This window comes from Amyelois transitella, chromosome 14 (genome assembly GCF_032362555.1).
Source record: "Amyelois transitella isolate CPQ chromosome 14, ilAmyTran1.1, whole genome shotgun sequence".
NCBI lineage: Eukaryota > Metazoa > Arthropoda > Insecta > Lepidoptera > Pyralidae > Amyelois > Amyelois transitella.
The window spans coordinates 1,019,846-1,039,213 of NC_083517.1; the positions used below are offsets into that span (position 1 = coordinate 1,019,846).

The 19,368-nt window shown below is 35.5% G+C and overlaps 3 protein-coding genes across 3 annotated transcripts; 1 reads left to right on the plus strand and 2 right to left on the minus strand.

Moving 5' to 3' along the window:
- Positions 1 to 34: 34 nt before the first annotated feature.
- On the minus strand, positions 35 to 2,408 carry LOC106129149 (uncharacterized). The gene is made up of 2 exons (XM_013327622.2): positions 1,927 to 2,408; positions 35 to 1,413 (listed from the first exon to the last, which is right to left on the minus strand). Exons 1-2 carry the CDS (start codon positions 1,997 to 1,999, stop codon positions 329 to 331), a joined length of 1,158 nt encoding a protein of 385 aa, XP_013183076.2. The 5' UTR covers positions 2,000 to 2,408; the 3' UTR covers positions 35 to 328.
- A 53-nt stretch (positions 2,409 to 2,461) lies between these two features.
- On the plus strand, positions 2,462 to 3,321 carry LOC106129150 (RNA polymerase II transcriptional coactivator). Its single transcript, XM_013327624.2, has 3 exons — positions 2,462 to 2,634; positions 2,711 to 2,792; positions 3,000 to 3,321. Exons 2-3 carry the CDS (start codon positions 2,730 to 2,732, stop codon positions 3,255 to 3,257), a joined length of 321 nt encoding a protein of 106 aa, XP_013183078.1. The 5' UTR covers positions 2,462 to 2,634; positions 2,711 to 2,729; the 3' UTR covers positions 3,258 to 3,321.
- Positions 3,322 to 3,474: 153 nt separating this feature from the next.
- Positions 3,475 to 19,028, minus strand: LOC106129137 (ethanolaminephosphotransferase 1). The gene is made up of 9 exons (XM_013327609.2): positions 18,774 to 19,028; positions 18,461 to 18,529; positions 17,422 to 17,614; positions 13,912 to 14,038; positions 12,972 to 13,101; positions 10,097 to 10,254; positions 8,973 to 9,153; positions 7,718 to 7,903; positions 3,475 to 7,315 (listed from the first exon to the last, which is right to left on the minus strand). The coding sequence occupies exons 1-9, from the start codon at positions 18,822 to 18,824 to the stop codon at positions 7,253 to 7,255; spliced, it is 1,158 nt and encodes a 385-aa protein (XP_013183063.2). The 5' UTR covers positions 18,825 to 19,028; the 3' UTR covers positions 3,475 to 7,252.
- Between the last annotated feature and the right edge of the window lie 340 nt (positions 19,029 to 19,368).

Genomic DNA, 19,368 nt, shown 5'->3' on the forward strand with positions numbered 1-19,368 from the left:
CATTTCCTAAATAGGCTCCTGAATTTGGGTGGAATTATGTAAAAGAAAAATACCTATAAAGCTTATTTATTGTCAGTTTCCAATGTTACTATATAAAAATGGTGCTGTAATAAGTATATTGTATTGTACATACCAAATAAATAATAAAAATTAAGAAATCTTTTTATTGAATACTAGCTTTTGTGCTGAGCTTTGCTATCGTGAGAATTTGCAGAAAAAAGTATCTTGTCTATTCTATCTCTGTCCCAAATTTCGTCATAACTGGTCCAGTAGTTGTTACAAACAAAAATATAAAAACAATCTTTATCTCTTTTTAATACCTTTTTATTTAAATATAATCTAAACATTTTTCTTGCCAGATCTTCTGGAACTTTCTCTCAATTTTCCTGTTATTAGCCAGAGACTCATTCAGTTTTTCTAATGATGATTTCAGTACTTGCCATTGCATGAAACTAAGGTGTTTAGTTAATGATTGATCATCACCATCATTCCTTAATGATTCCTCGTTCTTCAAGAACTGCTGTAGTGAAGACTTGTTTGTAACTCGAGCTGATGTATGGCTGTTCTTATCTGGAACTGATTCAGTTTTGAAGAACTTTTTAAAATAATCCCTTGATATTGTCTCACCCTTATCAATAACAGGAAGCTCTTCTATAATGGCAAGCTGTGTTTCCTCACTTATTACTTTATCAGGCTCAGGTAAATCATCATTTTCAGCATATTCCTCATTGATTTGTTTTACATAATCCAAAATGTTATCGCTTTCATCGTTCTCCAAGATTCCCGGATCAAATTTCTGTTTTTCAATTGACCAATTGAACTTTCCATAGCTATCAATATTGTCCAAGTCCAACCAAGTTTGAAAATCATTAGGCAACTCATATCCACTTGGTAATAAATCAAGCCCTTTCAATACCAATTTGTCTTGATACTTATACAAATCTGTATACCAAGACGTAGAATGTTCTAGTAGAACTAAACTTGTGGACCATATCCGACTTAAAAGACTATACGGCATCAGCGACATCCAATGACTTTCGCCCCTCTTCAACCTGTCCATATAAAATATAGCAGATTGTTTTGAACAAACACAAGTCCTAAACATTATTTTTGAAAATGTTATTATTCTTATAAGAATATACTGTAACATCTGTCTGGTCGGAAGATATAATTCTTCTCCGGACGATGGTAGAACAGAACTGAAACTTTCAACGTCTTTCAACAGATTCATTGATAAATATTTTCGTAAAGCAGTGTTCACCTTCTTGAAGTTTCTGTAGCCAATGTCGTTGCGAAACTTTTTATCAAATTTGTACAGAAACCTGGACAGGAGAGCACTTTCTTTGTGCAGTGGCGATTGTCTTGATAATATGTTGATTATATTGTGGAAGATATGTTTCAACTTTTTGACATCTGGTAAAATAAATATTGAGCATATTATTTATATGCAGTCAGTTTTCATTTATACTACTATAATAAACCATGGTACAGAAATAAAGATTTTATTATTATTTATTATTATTACTACTTACATAAGATAATGTGTATAATATTTGATAAGCAACTAAAGGATAGGATTATAAACTTGGGATTCTTCTTTTGGGTGATAGTCTAGCAAATAGTAACTATATGCATCTCAATTCTATCATTAAGCCGAACAGTTGAACAGGCCACGTCTTTCAAGACCCCGCAAGGGTTATGATTGTGATACAGACGTGATTATGTATGTTTGTATTTGACTAGTAACTAAAGATGAAGTCCTGTTTGTACTTAGACATGCAGTTACTACATCTGGTCACGATCTCTGCTTCTTTTGCTTTATTCACATACTCTGATGCTGGTACAGTTTGCGTCTATCATTTCGGTTCGATTAAGAATTATAACAATCAAGAGGCTCAAAACTTCAAAAAAATATCAAATACTAACCTATTTTGTCGGTGTGTAGAGTAGTACATATTGGAGGTGGCAAGAGATTACAATCATTCCAAATATCCAGCATTTTGTTTTTCTATGGTTGGAAGTTGCAGAGAGATTGAATATTTAATGAAAATCAATTAAAATTACATAGGTATGAACTCGTAGTGTTTTGAATTGTAAATAATAACGAGCGCGCACAAAACACCATCACAACACCATCAAATGTCTTTTGTTTTGACATTGAAATCTACGTCGTGACAGACAACGACAAAGCTTGAGCCCTTTGCTTTTCTCTTATGTGCTGACTTCACAGATTTCTGTGGCTGAATAGCTGCTACTCGTTAAAGTTTACTCAAAATCTTTAATTCCCCTCTTTAAACAACTTCTACCCCTTTTTACGTAATAAAAAGCCTATGTTCTTCCGTAGGGTCAGCTCTTATCTGTGTACCAAATTTCGTGAAAATCTGAAAACTGACAAATTTACAGTGTTACTTTCGTAGGTATTTATAATAAATCATCAGTAGGTAGGGATTAATTTGATTGATGTGTCACTGTCATAATCGATTTATTGCAAAATAACCTCGCAATCGCAACCGGTTAAAGAAACGTAAATTTTTATAGATATATTTCTTGAGCTGGCTACGGCATACAAATTGCCGATATAAGTCAAATTATATTGATTAAAATTGTAATTTGTTAGTTTATTTAATAAGACAGGTAAGTTTTCCTACCCGCTTCTACATTCGTGGCTCGTGGGTCGTGGCAAGTGTTTTTATATCGTCCATTATTTCAGTTGAGTTCCTGCTGTAAAAATGCCAAAAAATAAGAAGAAAGAAGAGAGTTCCAGTAGCGACAGTGATGATGGTCCTGTGGATGTAAGTTATTTTAATACCTACATTGTTTAGAGTATACAATATTCTATTAACTTCAAAAAGGAGTAGGTTCTCAATTTGAATATTTATCAACAATTTTTTTTTACAAATAATATCATGTTACGGCTATACATTTATAATAGGCTTGATTTACCACCGCATTAAGCAACACAAGAATATTTTTCGTACAAAGTAATTTTAATGTTTTAGAGAAATCCACCTCCAGAGAAAAAAGCAAAGATGGGATCCAGGACAGATGATAAAGAACCAACATGGGTTCTACAGGGAAAAAAATTGGTTAAAGTCAGGGAGTTCAAAGGGAAAGTGTATGTGGATGTGAGAGAATTTTATGAGAAGAATGGAGAGCTGCTGCCAGGAAAGAAGGGAATCAGTCTGACTCCAGAACAGTGGAGGAAGCTATTGTCACTGGGTGATGAAATCAATGAGACTATAAGCTCTAAATGTTAAGTTTATTGTATGTTTCTATTTGTTATACATATAAATAAAGAATTTAAGCAATCATCTTTGAAGATTTTTATCTTTCTTTCCATTGTAGGTGACAATAGTTTTTGGCAATTTAATTAGGGGATATACTGTCCTTTGGTAGTACCCAAGTAAGGAGCAATTTCTTATTACATCTTAGAAGCTAAATTGGATAGGAATAAAACCCATTAAATATGGCAAGATATCCTTTATTTTGTCCAAACCAAGTACTTATAAATAGTTAAAAATTTTTGCACTGGCTATAGACCTCACCTTAGTGGGAGAATACATGGGATATACAAGAGATACACATATAGGAAGTAATGAATATCCAAAACCTACTCTTATAGGTATTTGTATGTTATGAACCTAATACAAAAAGAGATAACAGAATATTACATTTGTTTCAATCACAACTCAGAGCAAAAAACAACAGTTGTTTATCGGCAATAATTACAGCTTTGATAGTCACTACACCCTTATATCTATACGTCCACATAAATGTTAGTGTATGTACAGAGTCAAAACTAAAATACGAAAACTATATTATTGCAACAAAATGGTGTCTTTTTGCAATAAGACATGTGCATGGTTTGTATGTAGAGATAAAATTAACAACTTTTTTTTTAAATTTTGTAAAGTTGCTAAGCTTCTCATATGCTTCGCGCAATTGGTCTTTACTCACTAATTGACTTATTGTTATTGACTGAATATATGTTCAATAATAAAAAAAGTTATATAGTAGTTTCGGATGACAATACAGTGAACATATTATACAGTATTGACTGAAAAATAAGCTTATATTACACATATCATAATAATCAGGTTTATTGTTGCAAAAATTTATTTAACATTAACACTAATAAAAACTACATCTTTGTTAAAATGAGATTCTTCTTGATGGAAATATATACATGCAAATTTCATTTAAATTATACAGCTTTGACATTTCATGTTTCAAATTAAAACAATGACTAGGTACCACTAGTAACTTTGGATTCCACTTATGAGAGAGCTAATAAACATAAACAAACGATTCCTTGGCTTATCAACAGATTTTTTTAAGGGGTTCTGCCCTCTTAGCACGCGCGACGTCGTTTTTATCGCGCAGAAAACTATCGCTGTCCCGTTTCACGTGTTAATAAAAAGCGCAACAGCAACAGTTTTTCGCTATTCGGGCTGGCCCTTAAATGTGAAATTTGAAATCCTGGGGTTACAGTATTGCTTAACCAACCCCTTCTACATGCATACTACAAGTTCATGTAAATTGTAAACAAATAAATATATAGACTTAAATATTAGAAAATAAAATAGACATGTGTGACAAGTCATCACCAATAAAATATAATTTTGTTTCTATTAGAAAAGAATAAAGCAAAATACAGGGGGGAGATTGACGATAGAAAATAGAAAACACGAAAAAAGCGCTCAACATCTGGCTCTCCAGATCACCCTGGTAGCTCAAAAAATATAAAACTTAATACATCCCACAAAATAACCAAAGGAGACAAAAAAATATCAGTATCTACTCAAAAAATTCCAAAGGAATTATACAGGACTTATTCAAATACAAACAAACAATCATATGCTAAACAGTGTATTCTGGACATATTCAAGAAATAAATAAATGATTAAATGAGTGTGAAAACATATTTATATGCACAAATACATAAAAGACTCCTTATTCTTCGTTCAATTCGACCACAGACACTCTTAAAAAGAGAAAGAAATTGAAATTTGAAAGTTAAAAATATAAAGAAAGAGATCTTCAGAACAGAAACCAAAGAGTAATAACAACGGAGAAAATAAATATTCAAAAATAAGAAACAAAAATCGGACCTCAAACAGATAGCAATTGTAAGCAAAGAAATCAATGAACTTATAAATAAGCAGGAACAAGGTTAGTAAGATAAATTGCATTACTTACCAATGTAGCAAGAAATAAGTATTTTTTTTTTGGGTACACTTAGGTATGTATGTATCAAATATTATTATTATTCGTTGTTACATAATAATATTCATTTTTATGCGTTGTTTCATAAAAATACCTAAATATTATATCGATTTTTAACTATTTCTCCTACATAATAATGATAATATCAATATTATTCGAATGAAATTGGATTTTTTTTGTCTATAATTGCCTTTTAAAAAAGTGGTAACATTGTATTGAAAATGTTCTTAAAAATTAACTACAAATATTTTTTGATTAGAATCGATTATGTTGAACGAATAACCTTACCATCTGGCGCAGTCGAGTAAATATTGGTAACATCCAAGCATTTAGTAGGTAATATTAATTTTCTTTTGTCAAAAAATATTTGTATTGAATTTTTTGTCTGTTATCCTAATTTCTACTGAGAAAATCTCTATTGGTCAGAATCTCGAAGTTTCACTATACCTACATACTTTACATAGATAAATGCGAAATGTTCTACATAATTATTTTACATATTATATTGACAGTAAGCTGCCTCACACAATTTTGGAATGACGTTAGGAAGTTGGCTTCGCCATTTTAACGGAAGACCGTTGTTATTGGTATGATATGTTTGGTATAATTATAGATATCATATACATCATATATATCTTATAGAATACAATGTATAAAGGAATCATTGAGGTTTTTACACGAAGCGACTCCCGTCTGACCTCCGCAACCTTCGCAGGTAAACCTAACCCGTATTGGATCGACCATGGTTATACATCCAGTTGCTTGAATGTGCAGGTTTGAAACAAAAAATGACTGAATGAATTGTGCAGCTGAGAATCCTCTGAACGAATCTCGATATCCCTAGTAATAATATTGCTACTTTCATAGTACATTTCTTTAGATATAAAAATTAAACAATCTGACTCTTGGAAAATTAATTTTTTAAATAAAGATTGGTAAATTTCAGAAGTATTTTTTTCTTCTGGTAAAATTTATTTAAAACTGTTATTTTTTTTAAACAAAATAAGTAGGTACTCATTAATATTGTTTTCATTTACCTACCAGTACCTACCTGTACTATGATTTTGAAGATTTTTGAATATTTCCATGGCATCTTCAGAGTATCTTTTTGGCGGAACGACGTGAGTGTATTCTATGGTTTATTTTTAATCTCGTTATAACACTGTTCTGAAATCTATGTTCTGTATTTTCAACATTGTTTATAGAGCTATTAATGTATAGTAAGCCTATACCAATTTGGTGTATTTCTGAAACTTGTTATTCATCCATCACCATAAAAAATGACTTCATCATCGTTGCCCCTACACCGTAAAAGTAAAGGCCAGTTTTAAAAGGCGTTGTTATAAATAAATATAGCTTTATAAACGCATCAATTATCTACCTTCTAAAAAACAAAAAAACAATATCACTCTTCCCTTGACAAAATAAAGCAAGTCTTTGTATATGCAGACCTTACAAGCAGATTTTATGTATAACAATAACCTTTTTTTTACGTTTTAATTAAATAAAAGATTAAATTGATAAGCACGTGACTAGTCATTCAGTTAATATATATTTAAAAAAATAATAAATATACCTATATAGGACATATCACACAGATTTAGTTGGCATCAAAATAAAATCGAGACTTGTGTTACGAGATACTAACTCAATACTCTATGTTATAATAAATATAAACATCCAAGACCCAGGACAATCAGAAACGTTTCTCATCATGCCCTGGCCGGGATTCGAACTCGGGACCTACTGTGTCACAGACTGCGCCACAGAAGTACATATATGCACGCAGATTTACGACAAATCACGGAATGACTTGTGAAGTTTTTTTTTAAACGTATAAACCATAGACTATATAAACATTTAAACACAAAATGTGCTTCCTTTTTTAACTCACATTATCTAAAAGTATAATTGACTATTTCAACCTTCTTCTAACCTCTACGCCTTTTAAAACTGGTAGTTTAATATTTAAACACGTATATCATGTTTATAATAATGTTTAACTAATAGGAATAATTATAGTTAATTATTTAATCTTTGGTTTTATATGGAAGCAATTGATTTTAAAGTGCTCGCACATTTCTTGGACCTGAAATGAAGAAAATGTTTGAAAAATTAAATAAGCCGCACCAGTCAAAAATGTATATTCATACATATAATCACATATTTATCCCTAGCCAGGGTAGACAGAGCCAACAGTATCAAAAAGACAGAAAGGCCACGTTCAGCTGTTGGGCTTAATGAAATTAATGGCTATACGAGGATAGCCTTTCCCTTAGTCGCCTTTTACGACATCCATGGTAGTGTCCTAAAAATAAGAGAATAGCCTTTCCCTTAGTCGCCTTTTACGACATCCGTGGTACTGCCTATAAAATACGAGAATTGACTTTCCCTTACTCGCTCTTAACGACACCTATGGGAAAGATATGGAGTGGTGGTATTCTAAAATGCAACACCAATGACATTTGTGACAAAGATAATATGTACTCACAACTCTAGTGCCGTAGTATATGTGCTGTATGGAACTGGACACACACAGTACAGTCAGCATAACAAGCTCGGCTCTCGGCGAGGGCTTGAACACCAGTACCGTCAGCACGGACAGCGTGTACGGCAGCAGCAGGGGGTTCCACGCCTCGCAGCGGGTGTCGCTCATCTGTGACACTATCAGGCGGCACTGGAATTATACAATAATTATTGTTAACTTCGATGATATGGGATACCTATGTATATTATAGCCCGCAAAATATAATTTGTACTCTGTGACAGCTGGATTGAACGATAACCATGACGTAGATGCGAAAAGAGAAATATAAATCAAAATTCAAATATTTTATTCATTATTATGAGACACTTCATATCATTTAGTAATGTCATATCTTTTGGTTTAACAACATTGGTTGACGTCAAATATGTATGCATTTGACATTTGTTACAGAAGCAAAGTTATATTTTAAAGACTTTTAATAAAATAAAAAAGATAAAACGAATGTACCACTGGCGCTGTCTAATGGGAAGAAATAAACGTTAACAGTCGATAAAACAACTCACAATATCATATATCAGAATTAGCGCCATCTATTGGTGAGTATTTTGAGTGTCGGTGGTCGAATCGATAAGGTGGTTAAAATGTGTGAAGTGCAAAGAGGTACAGGTTCAAATCCCAGTTCGGCCTGAACATTCAGGCAACTGGATGTGTAACCATGATCGATCCAATACGGGTTAGGTTCTCCTGCAAAGGTTGCGGAGGTCAGACGGGAGTCGCTTCGTGTAAAATCCTGATTCACCTAATCCAGGGTCCATGGTCAAATGCATACTCCGGGCTCCTCTCCAGAGCGGTGAGGATGCAACCGGAACTGAAGCCAGGAGGGAGAAGACGAGTGCCAGTACATGATGAATAAATGCAAATAAAGCATGAACGCCCTCGACTGTCGCCTACGCATGTGTTTGTGCCTCGATAAGAATAGAATAGAATAGATTTATTATCAAAATTGGATACGAGGTATCACTTTTTGACGTCACATCACTTATCTATATCTAATTATAACTACTTACTACCGCTTCCAAAGCGCATGTGTAGAAAAACAGCGGAACAAACTACACAACATCATTTTCACCGGCCGTCAATTTACAAATATAGATAAATCTCTCAAATCTAAACCGTGTACCAACGCACATTGTGTACATACAAAAAAAACTTGAATAAACCAGTTTACCTTCCCAACCTATCAGAACAAACAACTCACATTGATATTAGAGAATATAGTCCCAGTCAGCACGTAGAACAGCCTCGGGCAGCGCGTCACGATGTCCGACGGGGAGTACAGAGCCCACACGGAGCTGAGCGCGAGGAACAGCGCGAGCGGCGCCAGCGGCCGCGCAGCCTCCGGCAACGTGCGCATTTTGCCCGAGCGGTCGCGGTACGATCTGAACTCCAAACATTCCAATCAAATCAAATCAAATCAAACATCTTTATTGTGAAACACAGGTAAAAACAATCATCCGTTTAGAATAGAATAGATTCATTCATACATACGATCACATCTATATACCTTGCGGGGTAGACAGAGCCAACAGTCTCGTAAAGACTGAATGGCCACGTTCAGCTGTTTGGCTTAATGATTGAGATTCAAATTGCGACAGGTTGCTAGCCCATCGCCTGAAAGAAGAATCCCAAGTTTGTAAGCCTATCCCTTAGTCGCGTTTTACGACATCCATGGGAAAGAAATGGAGTGATCCTATAATTATTTGTATTGGTGCCGGGAACCACACGGCGCGGCACAATAGAATAGAAAAGAATAAATTTATTTTCAAAATTGGATACAAGGTATCATTTATTGACGTCACATAACTTAAATCTATAACTACTACCGCTTCTAAAGCGCGTGTGTAGAAGAAACGGCGGTAACAAACTGCACTGCAGCATTTTCTTCAACTTCACAAATATCCAAACTTAGAATAGAATGTGGACGAGAGAATACATTGTTCAGATTAATATATTTATATGAGATTTTAATACATACATACATACATAAAATCACGCCTCTTTCCCGGAGGGGTAGGCAGAGACTACCTCTTTCCACTTGCCACGATCTCTGCACATTTCCTTCGCTTCATCCACATTCATAACTCTCTTCATGCAAGCTCGGCGGAGATTTTAATATTTAAATATATATATATGATATATATATATAATATATATATATATTATGTTATATTTATATATTATGGATTGCCAATTTCAAAAAGATTTACGTACAGAGTGTACCTACTGCATTTCGATTTAGTTTCAAATCAAACTACAATTCACTACAAAGTTCCTGTGCCAAAGCTCACCCAAAAACCTGCTACATACAACAAAGCGACTCACTTGTATATATTCCACAGTATTACAGTCTGACTGGTGAGCATCGCTGAGAAGTACAACACGAATTCGAACACTGTGCCCGGGGTCAGGCCTCCGGGCAGCGCCACGTGCCAGGCCCGGGGTCCGGTCACGGAGGTCACCAGCAGCAGCAGGCACGAGCCCTGGGCACGAGTAAATAAATATGTACGGGACAAAATACACAGATTGGGTTAGCCTCGAAGTAAGTTCGAGACTTGTGTTACGAGATACGATACTATTTTTTATACATACATACATACATATGGTAACGTCTATATCCCTTGCGGGGTAGCCAGAGCCAACAGTCTTGAAAAGACCGAATGGCCACGTTCAGCTATTTGGCTTAACCTTTTAAGCGCTTGGCTAAATATCAATTGTCGTGCCCCTAGCGCGCCGCTACAAATCGATAAAATAATACCTACAATAAATAAGGAGGAGTAATCGTTGTATCGATAAAAAAAAGTCAAAAAGTTTTTTATGTTTTTATTTAAAATCAGCCTTCTTGTATCACAATTATTCATCTTTAAGGTGAAAGCTTATCTCTAAGTGAAAATTAGTAAAATTTCCGAAATCTAACTTATTTTGACTAATTCTTTGTGAGAGCGAATGGAGCGACCGTTTTAATAATTCTTATGTTTAAAGTTATATTTGTTAATTTAACTTTATTTCGTATGACACTGTTTATTTCATGCTGAATGATGCATTATACCTGATTATTTAACTGTTTGTTATTTTGTTTTTAAAATGCGCATTGCATTGTATCCCATCCCTATGGTCATATTTATGCGACACGCGCGATAGACACCGAAGAAAAGTCCGAGCTGCCAATTACTTATTTTTGTTTAAGTTTTTTCAATGCTTAGAGCTATGAAACATAATTTTAAGTAATTGTTGTAATAAATAGCTCTATTCAATAATAGTTTTAGTTATACCACGAAGTTAATAGGACGATAATAGAACGAAAAAATCATGGATATTCTCTGTCGCAGAAATACGACACGGGCGGTAGGGGCACGGCAATATTTGTCGCATATATGCGACTCGCGCGGTTAAAAGGTTAATGATAGAATTGAGATTCAAATAGTGACATGTTGCTAGCCCATCGCCTAAAAAAGAATCCTAAGTTTGTAAGCATATCCCTTAGTCGCCTCTTACGACATCCACGGGAAAGAGATGGAGCGGTCCTATTCGTTTTTGTATTGGTGCCGGGAACCACACGGCACCCCGGTACCTCTCGCAAGCCAAGCGAGAGATACCGGTAATAATTATATTTATGTATGATTATTGAAATATATATACTAATATTATAAAGCTGAAGTGTTTGTTTGTTTGTTTGAACGCGTTTATATTAGGAACTTCTGGTTCGAATTGAATTATTTTTGTGTTGAATAGATCATGTATCGAGGAAGGACGAACTAATGGAAAATGTTAAAAAATACGGGGAAAATTATTCATCCTTGAGGGTTTCAATGACTAATCCACAAATAACTAATCCACAAGGACGAAGTCGCGGGCACAGTAATTGTATGTAATTATAATTATTTAAGCGCATCCATTAGTACTTTCTATCTGCGCTGTTTTTTTTTTATTTGGTATATTCCTATTTTTAATTTTGGTCGACTGTAAGTAATCCCAAATAAATAAAAAAAAAAAACCAAAAACATCAACAACATTTTTTTTTCACACACAAACAGGCACAGGTTCACATCTCATCTCGGCCATGTACCAATGACCATTATCATCGAAGTTATGTTCATAATTTGAATACCTACTAGCCAGCCAGCTCTTACGGTGAGGGAAAACATCGCAAGGAAATCGGCACATTCAAGCGATTGAATGTGTTAACCCTTAATTTGGCACCGATAAAAATATTCAAAATATATGAATTTGACAATTTAGTGGTTTCAGGAGTATGTCATAAAGTTCTGGAAAAATGAAAAAAAAAAAAAATCTACAATAGCCCACTGCTGGGAAAAAAATTAACATTTAATCGATTAGAAATTGATGAAAATGAAATAAATACTTGGTAGGATTTATTTTGAATAAGTGTCCGTCACACCGGACTTTATCAAATTAAGGGTCATGACCGATATATAATACGGGTTAAGTTTACAGGAGTATCGCTTCGTATAAAAACCTGACTCACCCAATCCAGGATCCATGGTCAAAGGCATACCGCGGGCTCCTCTCCAGAGTGGTGAGGATGCAACCGGGACTATTGGCTTTAGCCAGGAGGAAGTAACTAAAAATAGGACCTGGGTGTTAGATGAATCACATACATACATACATATAATCACGTCTATATCCCTTGCGGGGTAGACAGAGCCAACAGTCTTGAGCGGACTGATAGGCCACGTTCAGCTATTTGGCTTAACGATAGAATTGGGATTCGAATAGTGACAGGTTGCTAGCCCATCGCCTAAAAAAAGAATCTCAAGTTTGTAAGCCTATCCCTTAGTCGCCTTTTACGACATCCATGGGAAAGAGATAGAGTGGTCCTATTCTTTTTTTGTATTGGTGCCGGGAACCACACGGCACAGAAATCCCAATTGGGATAAAAAAAATAATTTCAATAAAATCAACAAGATTCCATCTTTTTTGTGCAATTAGGAGTTTACAAACAAACAAACGACCACTTAAAAGTGAGAACAACGGAACAGTCTAGTATAAAGCATATTGATCGAAACAGCTGAACGTGACCTCTCAGTCTTTTCAAGACTATTGGCTCTGTCTACTCCGTAAGTGATATAGACGTGATGATATGTATGTATGTTGGTTGGAACGCGCAAACCAAATAATGACTTTTCACTTCAGCCGGCGCGCTGTGCCGAAGAAAGTGATTCACACACATATTCCTCACCAGCATTGTGAAGTCGTATCCCCAGGGCAGGAACATGACGCCCGTGTTGTACTTCTCCCAGTGAGTCAGGTAGAAGTTGATGAAGATGTTCCAGATGACGAAGAAGAAACGCAGGGGGCTCAGCTCATCCCTGTAAACATTTATCTTGGGTTAACTTCAGGAATAACTGACTGGTAGATAATGCTTCTAGAATTAAGTCCGCCAATTGTGCTATACATTTGTATTTTCACTACATAGTATAAAAGCCGTGCCGTGCCGTGTGGTTCCCGGCACCATTACAAACAAGAATAGGACCACCATCTCTTTCCCATGGATGTCGTAAAAGGCGACTAAGGGATAGGCTTATAAACTTGGGATTCTTCTTTTAGGCGATGATCTAGCAACCTGTCACTATTTGAATCTCAATTCTATCACTAAGCCAAATAGCTGAACGTGGCCTTCAGTCTTTGCAAGACTGTTGGCTCTGTCTACCCCGCAAGGGATATAGACGTGATCATATGAATGAATGAATAAATTGTTGACTGGTAGATAATGCTTCTAGAATTAAGTCCGCCAATTGTGCTATACATTTGTATTTTCACTACATAGTACAAAGCAGAGTCGCTTCCCGCGTTCGTATGTATGTATGTTTATATCTTTAAAACTACACAACAGATTTTCAAGCGGTTTTTTTAAACAGATAGAGTGATTCAGGAGGAATGTTTGAATGTATAATAACATGCTTAATATTAGAGAATTTTAAGATTTCTAATATTAAGTCAACGATACTAAATTTTATACTAAATACTTAGATAGATAAACATCCAAGACTCAGACCAATTAGAGGACGTGCATTTCTCATCATGCCCTGACCTGCATTCGAACCCGGGACCTCCGGTGTCACAGACAAGCGTATCACCGCTGCGCCACAGAGGCCGTCATAGATAAGTATTATTATTACCTTCCGAAGATGCTGTAGAGGCATGTAGGTATGAGGACAGCAGAGTACGAGTCCAGGCCGTGATCAAACAGCTCGCCCAGCGGCCCGCTCGTGCCCGTACGGCGAGCTTGCTTGCCATCAATGCCATCTGTGGTTTAAAATAAATTTACGTAGCAAACTAACATAGATAAGCATACATACATATGATCACGTCTATATCCCTTGCGGGGTAGACGGAGCCAACAGTCTCGTATAGACTGAACGGCCACGTTCAGCTATTTGGCTTAATGATAGAATTGAGATTCAAATAGTGACAAGTTATAAGCCTATCCCTTAGTCGCCTTTTACGACATCCATGGGATGGATGAGAGATTGAGTGGTCCTATTCTTTTTTGTATTGGTGCCGGGAACCACACGGCACACACATAGAAAAGAAAAGAGGAAAAGGGAAAGAGGCGTGATTTTATGTATATATGTATGTAAACTAACATTACAAAGTGCCGTGTGATTCCCGGCACCATTAGAAAAAAGAATAGGACCACTCCAGCACTTTCCCATGGATGTCGTAAAAGGCGACTAAGGGATAGGCTTATAAACTTGAGGTTCTTCTTTTAGGCGATGGGCTAGCAACCTGTCACTATTTGAATCTCAATTCTATAACTAAGCCAAACAGCTGAGCGTGGCCTATCAGTCTTTTCAAGACTGGTGGTTCTGTCTACCCCGCTAGGGATATAGACGTGATCATATGTATGTATGTATGTAACATAAGACATACATACATACAATCACGTTTATATCCCCTGCCTGCCTGCCTGATACGCCACATTCATAGGCCTTTCATTATCCGCTCTGTCTACCCCGACTTATGATAAAGACGCGGTTATATATGTAGGTATGTTTTAGGCGATGGGCTAGCAACCTTAACACTATTTGAATCTCAACGCAGCTAAACGTGGCCTTTCATTATAAGCTCTGTCTACCCCGCCTAAGGGATAACGACGCAATTATATGTATATATATAGGTAATAGTAGTGTAATAAAAAAAAGAATAGCTGGAGGGGTCTCCATCTCGTTCCTATGGATGTCGTAAAAGGCGACTAAGGGATAGGCTTATACACTTCGGATTCTTCTTTTAGGCGATGGGCTAGCAACCTGCCACTATTTGAATCTCAATTCTATCATCAAACCAAAAAGCTAAACGTGGCCTATCAGTAAGTATATTCAAGACTGTTGGCTCAGTCTACCCCGCAAGGGAATATAGACGTGACTATATGTATTATGTATGTATGTATATAATAGTAGTGTAAGAACATAACGATTTATATTTCATTGACACGGGACGATTCCTTTAAGATTTGATTGTTTGTGCCCTCTCTTATCTAATGTTAAGAATTGTAGATAGCGCGGAATAGAGACGATGCCATTTCGACATTATGCTCCAATTCCGGTTACTAATTATAATTATATTGACGACACTCAACGACCCACACTGGAGATTGGTCGTGGACGAGGATTTTCGATGAAAAGGATTTGGAATAATTCATTCATTCATCCATTTATTCAAGACTTATAAACTTGGGATACTTCTCTTAGGCGATGGGCTGGCAACCTGTCACTATTTGAATCTCAATTCTTTTGCTAAGCCAAACAGCTGAACGTGGCCCTGCAGTTTTTTCAAGACAATTGGCTCTGTCTACTCCGCAAAGAATATAGACGTGACTACATGTACATACGTACGGGAATAATTATTCATACTTGAGGGCTTCAATGATGCCCAAAATAACTATTCCACGCGGACGAAGTCGCGGGCACAGCTAGTATAGTAATAATACAGCTTTTGCTCAAAACTTGAAGTTCCCGTTGAAGGTCATCCTTCTTCAGCGGTGAAGCCTACGTAATGAAAACTAAAAGCCTACATACCTATCGATTTAAGCCCGTTTCGCCTCTATCTACCAGATGGGAAGTAACGATAAGGTATCACACGCAAGCTCAAGAAATGCCCATTACAATGTTACCTTGAAAACCAAATTAATTATTTATTCCAAATTAATTAGGTACTTAAATTTTTCGGGAAAAACGTAAATTATATACATACATACCATCACGCCTGTTTCCCATTGGGGTAGGCAGAGACTATGTATTTCCAATTGCTACGATCCTTACAGACTCATTACTCTTTTCATGCATATTCGACGACTACCTGCGCCCGCGACTCCGTCCGCGTGGATTAGTTATTTTGGGCATCATTGAAACACTCAAGGATGAATAATTTTTCCTGGTTTTTTTCACATTTTCCATTCTTTCTTCGCTCCTAAAAGTTGCAGCGGGATGTTATATAACCCAAAGCCTTTCTCGATAAATGGTCTATTCAAAACAAAACGAATTTTTCAATTCGAACCAGTAGTTCCTGAGATTAGCGTGTTCAAACAAAATAAACTCCTAAGCTTTATAATATCAGTATAGATGTTATAAGAAGAAATCCTAAATACAATTCACCTACATTATTGTATTTAATCCTTCTGTAATTGGATAATGAAGACAATCTAATGCGACCTTTGTTAGTTACGCATTAGTGGCTACGTATATAACAGGGCGGGGTAGGCAAGCACCTGTGTTGCAAGAAAAAAAGGTCAAGACTTACACTTGTTTTTTTTTAAATCTAACAGTCAGTTAGGCTTTGGCGCAGTGGTGAACTGCTTGCCTCTGAGTCACAAGGTCCCGGGTTCGAGTGTCGGTAAAACTAGGATTTTTTTAAATAAAAAAAGCATTTATAACTATTAATGTGGCATAAAGCCAGACTATTATACCGCCATATAAAAAAAACTTGAAGATATGCATGTTTGATTACGATACGAATCATTAAAAACATTGAGTATGTTCATAAAATTACTAAATGAGAATGTTTCCTTTCTGTAATTTTATTTTAGAGGTAAATTCACACGGAAATAGTAAGGAATTCTAAAGTTTTTCATATAGTATGTAATTTGCTGTAATGAGTAGGATTAATTATGGCAAACAAGAGTTTGAATGCCTTCTCGATGTTTCTAGAGACAGGTTGCTGGCCCATCGCCTACAAGAGGAGTCCTAAGTTTAATATCCCCAAGTCGCCTTTTACGACATCCATGGGAAAGAGATGGAGTAAGAGGAGATCTTTTTTACATTGGTGCCACACGGCACTCATTGGTCACTATTGATTTATAGATACATACATATGGCCACGTCTATACCCTTTGTGGGGTAAAAAGAGCCAACAGTATTGAAAAGTCTGACAGGCCACGCTCAGCTATTTGGCTCAATGATAGAATTGAGATTCAAACTGTGACAGGTTGCTAGCCCATCTCCTAAAAAAAGAATTCCAAGTTTGTTAGCCTTTTACGACATCCATGTGAAAGAGATGGAGTGGTCCTAATCTTTTTTGTACTGGTGCCGGGAACCACACGGCACTATTGATTTATACCCCAAGTATTGGTCTCAAGTCAGGGGTGTCTGTGAGCTGTTGCCTAGTGTGTTCAAATTAAAAAAAATGCTTACCAAGTGTGTACGCAACAAACAGGTTAACAGCCGACACGGCCCACACCCACCGAGGAATCGAGTCACCATCCTTATTCTGCTGGGTGAGCGCGTAGAAGCCGAAGTCGTAATACGAGAACAGTAGGAAGTTTAGGACTGTGAGTAGGAAGCCAGCGAATGTTAGGAGGTTTGGTGCCACCCACACCGGACAGAACTGCAATCACGGTTCTACATTAGTTGTTTGTTGAAGAAGCAAGAAGCAATAGATACTATGAAGGTCTACTGTGCATGTATACAATTACCAGCAAGGTTTTTTATTTAGAAGCATATAATCAAGTACTCATTATACCAAGCTTATAGGTTAAAATTAATTTTTAAATTCAAATTTTATTTGTATATGAAAAATAAAGTTCTTTTCTTTTTTTTTATTGTTTTTTTTTATTTGTTTGGGCCCACCCTATGTGAGACAAAATTCAGAAAATCTATGCCATGTCAAGTTTACTTGTAAAACAGGCAGAATTTTTTACTTAATTTATTATTCATATTTTGCTACCTTGAGACCAATAGCTGTCTGAATAGCTAATTAAATATATTATTTTAATTTTTATTAACTAATGAGAATCGTGACTTGGATATATTATTTTATTTGTTTTTTTACTGTTAACTTATTTTATGTTACATATATTTACTTTTTATTGTTCAAGGTTCATCATATCAGTTTATATAATTTTATGTCATTCTATAAGTCCACTTGTTGTGCATAAAGTAGGTATAATGTGCATTAAGTTTAAATAAATAAATCATATTATTAACATTGTAAATATCAATTTATTATTAGTTATAAGGTCAACTTTAAATGCAAGAATAATTGGGTATTTTGAATGTGTATAATTTTTTGAATGTTAATTGAATAGACTAAATATATAAAATACTTACATAATATTTACAAAAACACTAAAAAACTATTATCAGACAAAAATATAGTTTTACGAAATTATGAATAGATTTTTGGAAAATTGCAAATTTGGAAAATGTACTAATTATTTAAATATTTACATACCTGAACACACCAGTTCCAAAACGGGTGCATAACATATTTGCTGAGAATGCATGTGTCAATTGAATTATACTGAAACAGAGTAAAACAAAACAATGAAATAAATCTTGTTGAAAAACAACTCTCGTGTAGTATGTAAACATTGAGGTATCAAATTTTTTTGCGTTGTATCACGGCCGGCCGGTTATGAAGGCGGAGACAAGATGTTAAAGGTCACAGTACAAATTCTAAAAAGATTTAAAATAAATACACGCAGGATATGTAATCGTTGTTTCTTATTCTGTTCAAAACAATATTCGTGAAGCATTCCACCAACCTTGTATTTTTCAAAACCTTCCAATTTGTCCTGTGATAGGAAACGACCCATTATGACCGAATTCAAAGGTTGTTGAAAAACTAAATGCCGATTTATATCATAACGATAGCGAAGAGTCACTTGAAATAAAAAAGTTTACTTGCACGTATTTTAGTTTAGTAAGAATAATAGAAATGTAAAATAAATGCAATTCAGTAGAGAATAATGAAAACGAAATATATTCTTTTACATGGAGCACATCCACCCACAATCTTACTTTATTGACAACTGAAAACAAAAAACTGCCTGTCTCGGATTGATCTACCGAACAGCGGAACTGTTAGCTGCCATTATCTGACATTGACGTATGAGGTTCAAACATATAAAATCTGTGCTTCAAAGTTCAATGAATTGTGAAAAAACAAATTTTGGCGCGATATTTTTTGCGGGAAGTTTGTAATTATTTCTTTTGGCCACCATATAATTCAAAATTGGATACAAGGTATCACTTATTGACGTCACATAACTTAAATCTAATTATAACTACTACCGCTTCCAAAGCGCATGTGTAGAAGAAGCGGCGGAACAAACTACACTGCAGCATTTTCATAGGACG

Bases quoted from the DNA above. Each gene is read 5' to 3' on its own strand.
- LOC106129150 (XM_013327624.2), top strand. From the start codon at position 2,730: ATGCCAAAAAATAAGAAGAAAGAAGAGAGTTCCAGTAGCGACAGTGAT. The intron at 2,793-2,999 runs GTAAGTTATTTT...TTAATGTTTTAG, and splicing joins GTGATGATGGTCCTGTGGAT to AGAAATCCACCTCCAGAGAA.
- LOC106129137 (XM_013327609.2), bottom strand. From the start codon at position 18,824: ATGGGTCGTTTCCTATCACAGGACAAATTGGAAGGTTTTGAAAAATAC. The intron at 14,039-17,421 runs GTAAGCATTTTT...TTTAAACCACAG, and splicing joins GTTTGTTGCGTACACACTTG to ATGGCATTGATGGCAAGCAA. The intron at 13,102-13,911 runs GTAATAATAATA...AAATGTTTACAG, and splicing joins CTCTACAGCATCTTCGGAAG to GGATGAGCTGAGCCCCCTGC.
- LOC106129149 (XM_013327622.2), bottom strand. From the start codon at position 1,999: ATGCTGGATATTTGGAATGATTGTAATCTCTTGCCACCTCCAATATGT. The intron at 1,414-1,926 runs GTTAGTATTTGA...TTATTTTACCAG, and splicing joins TCTACACACCGACAAAATAG to ATGTCAAAAAGTTGAAACAT.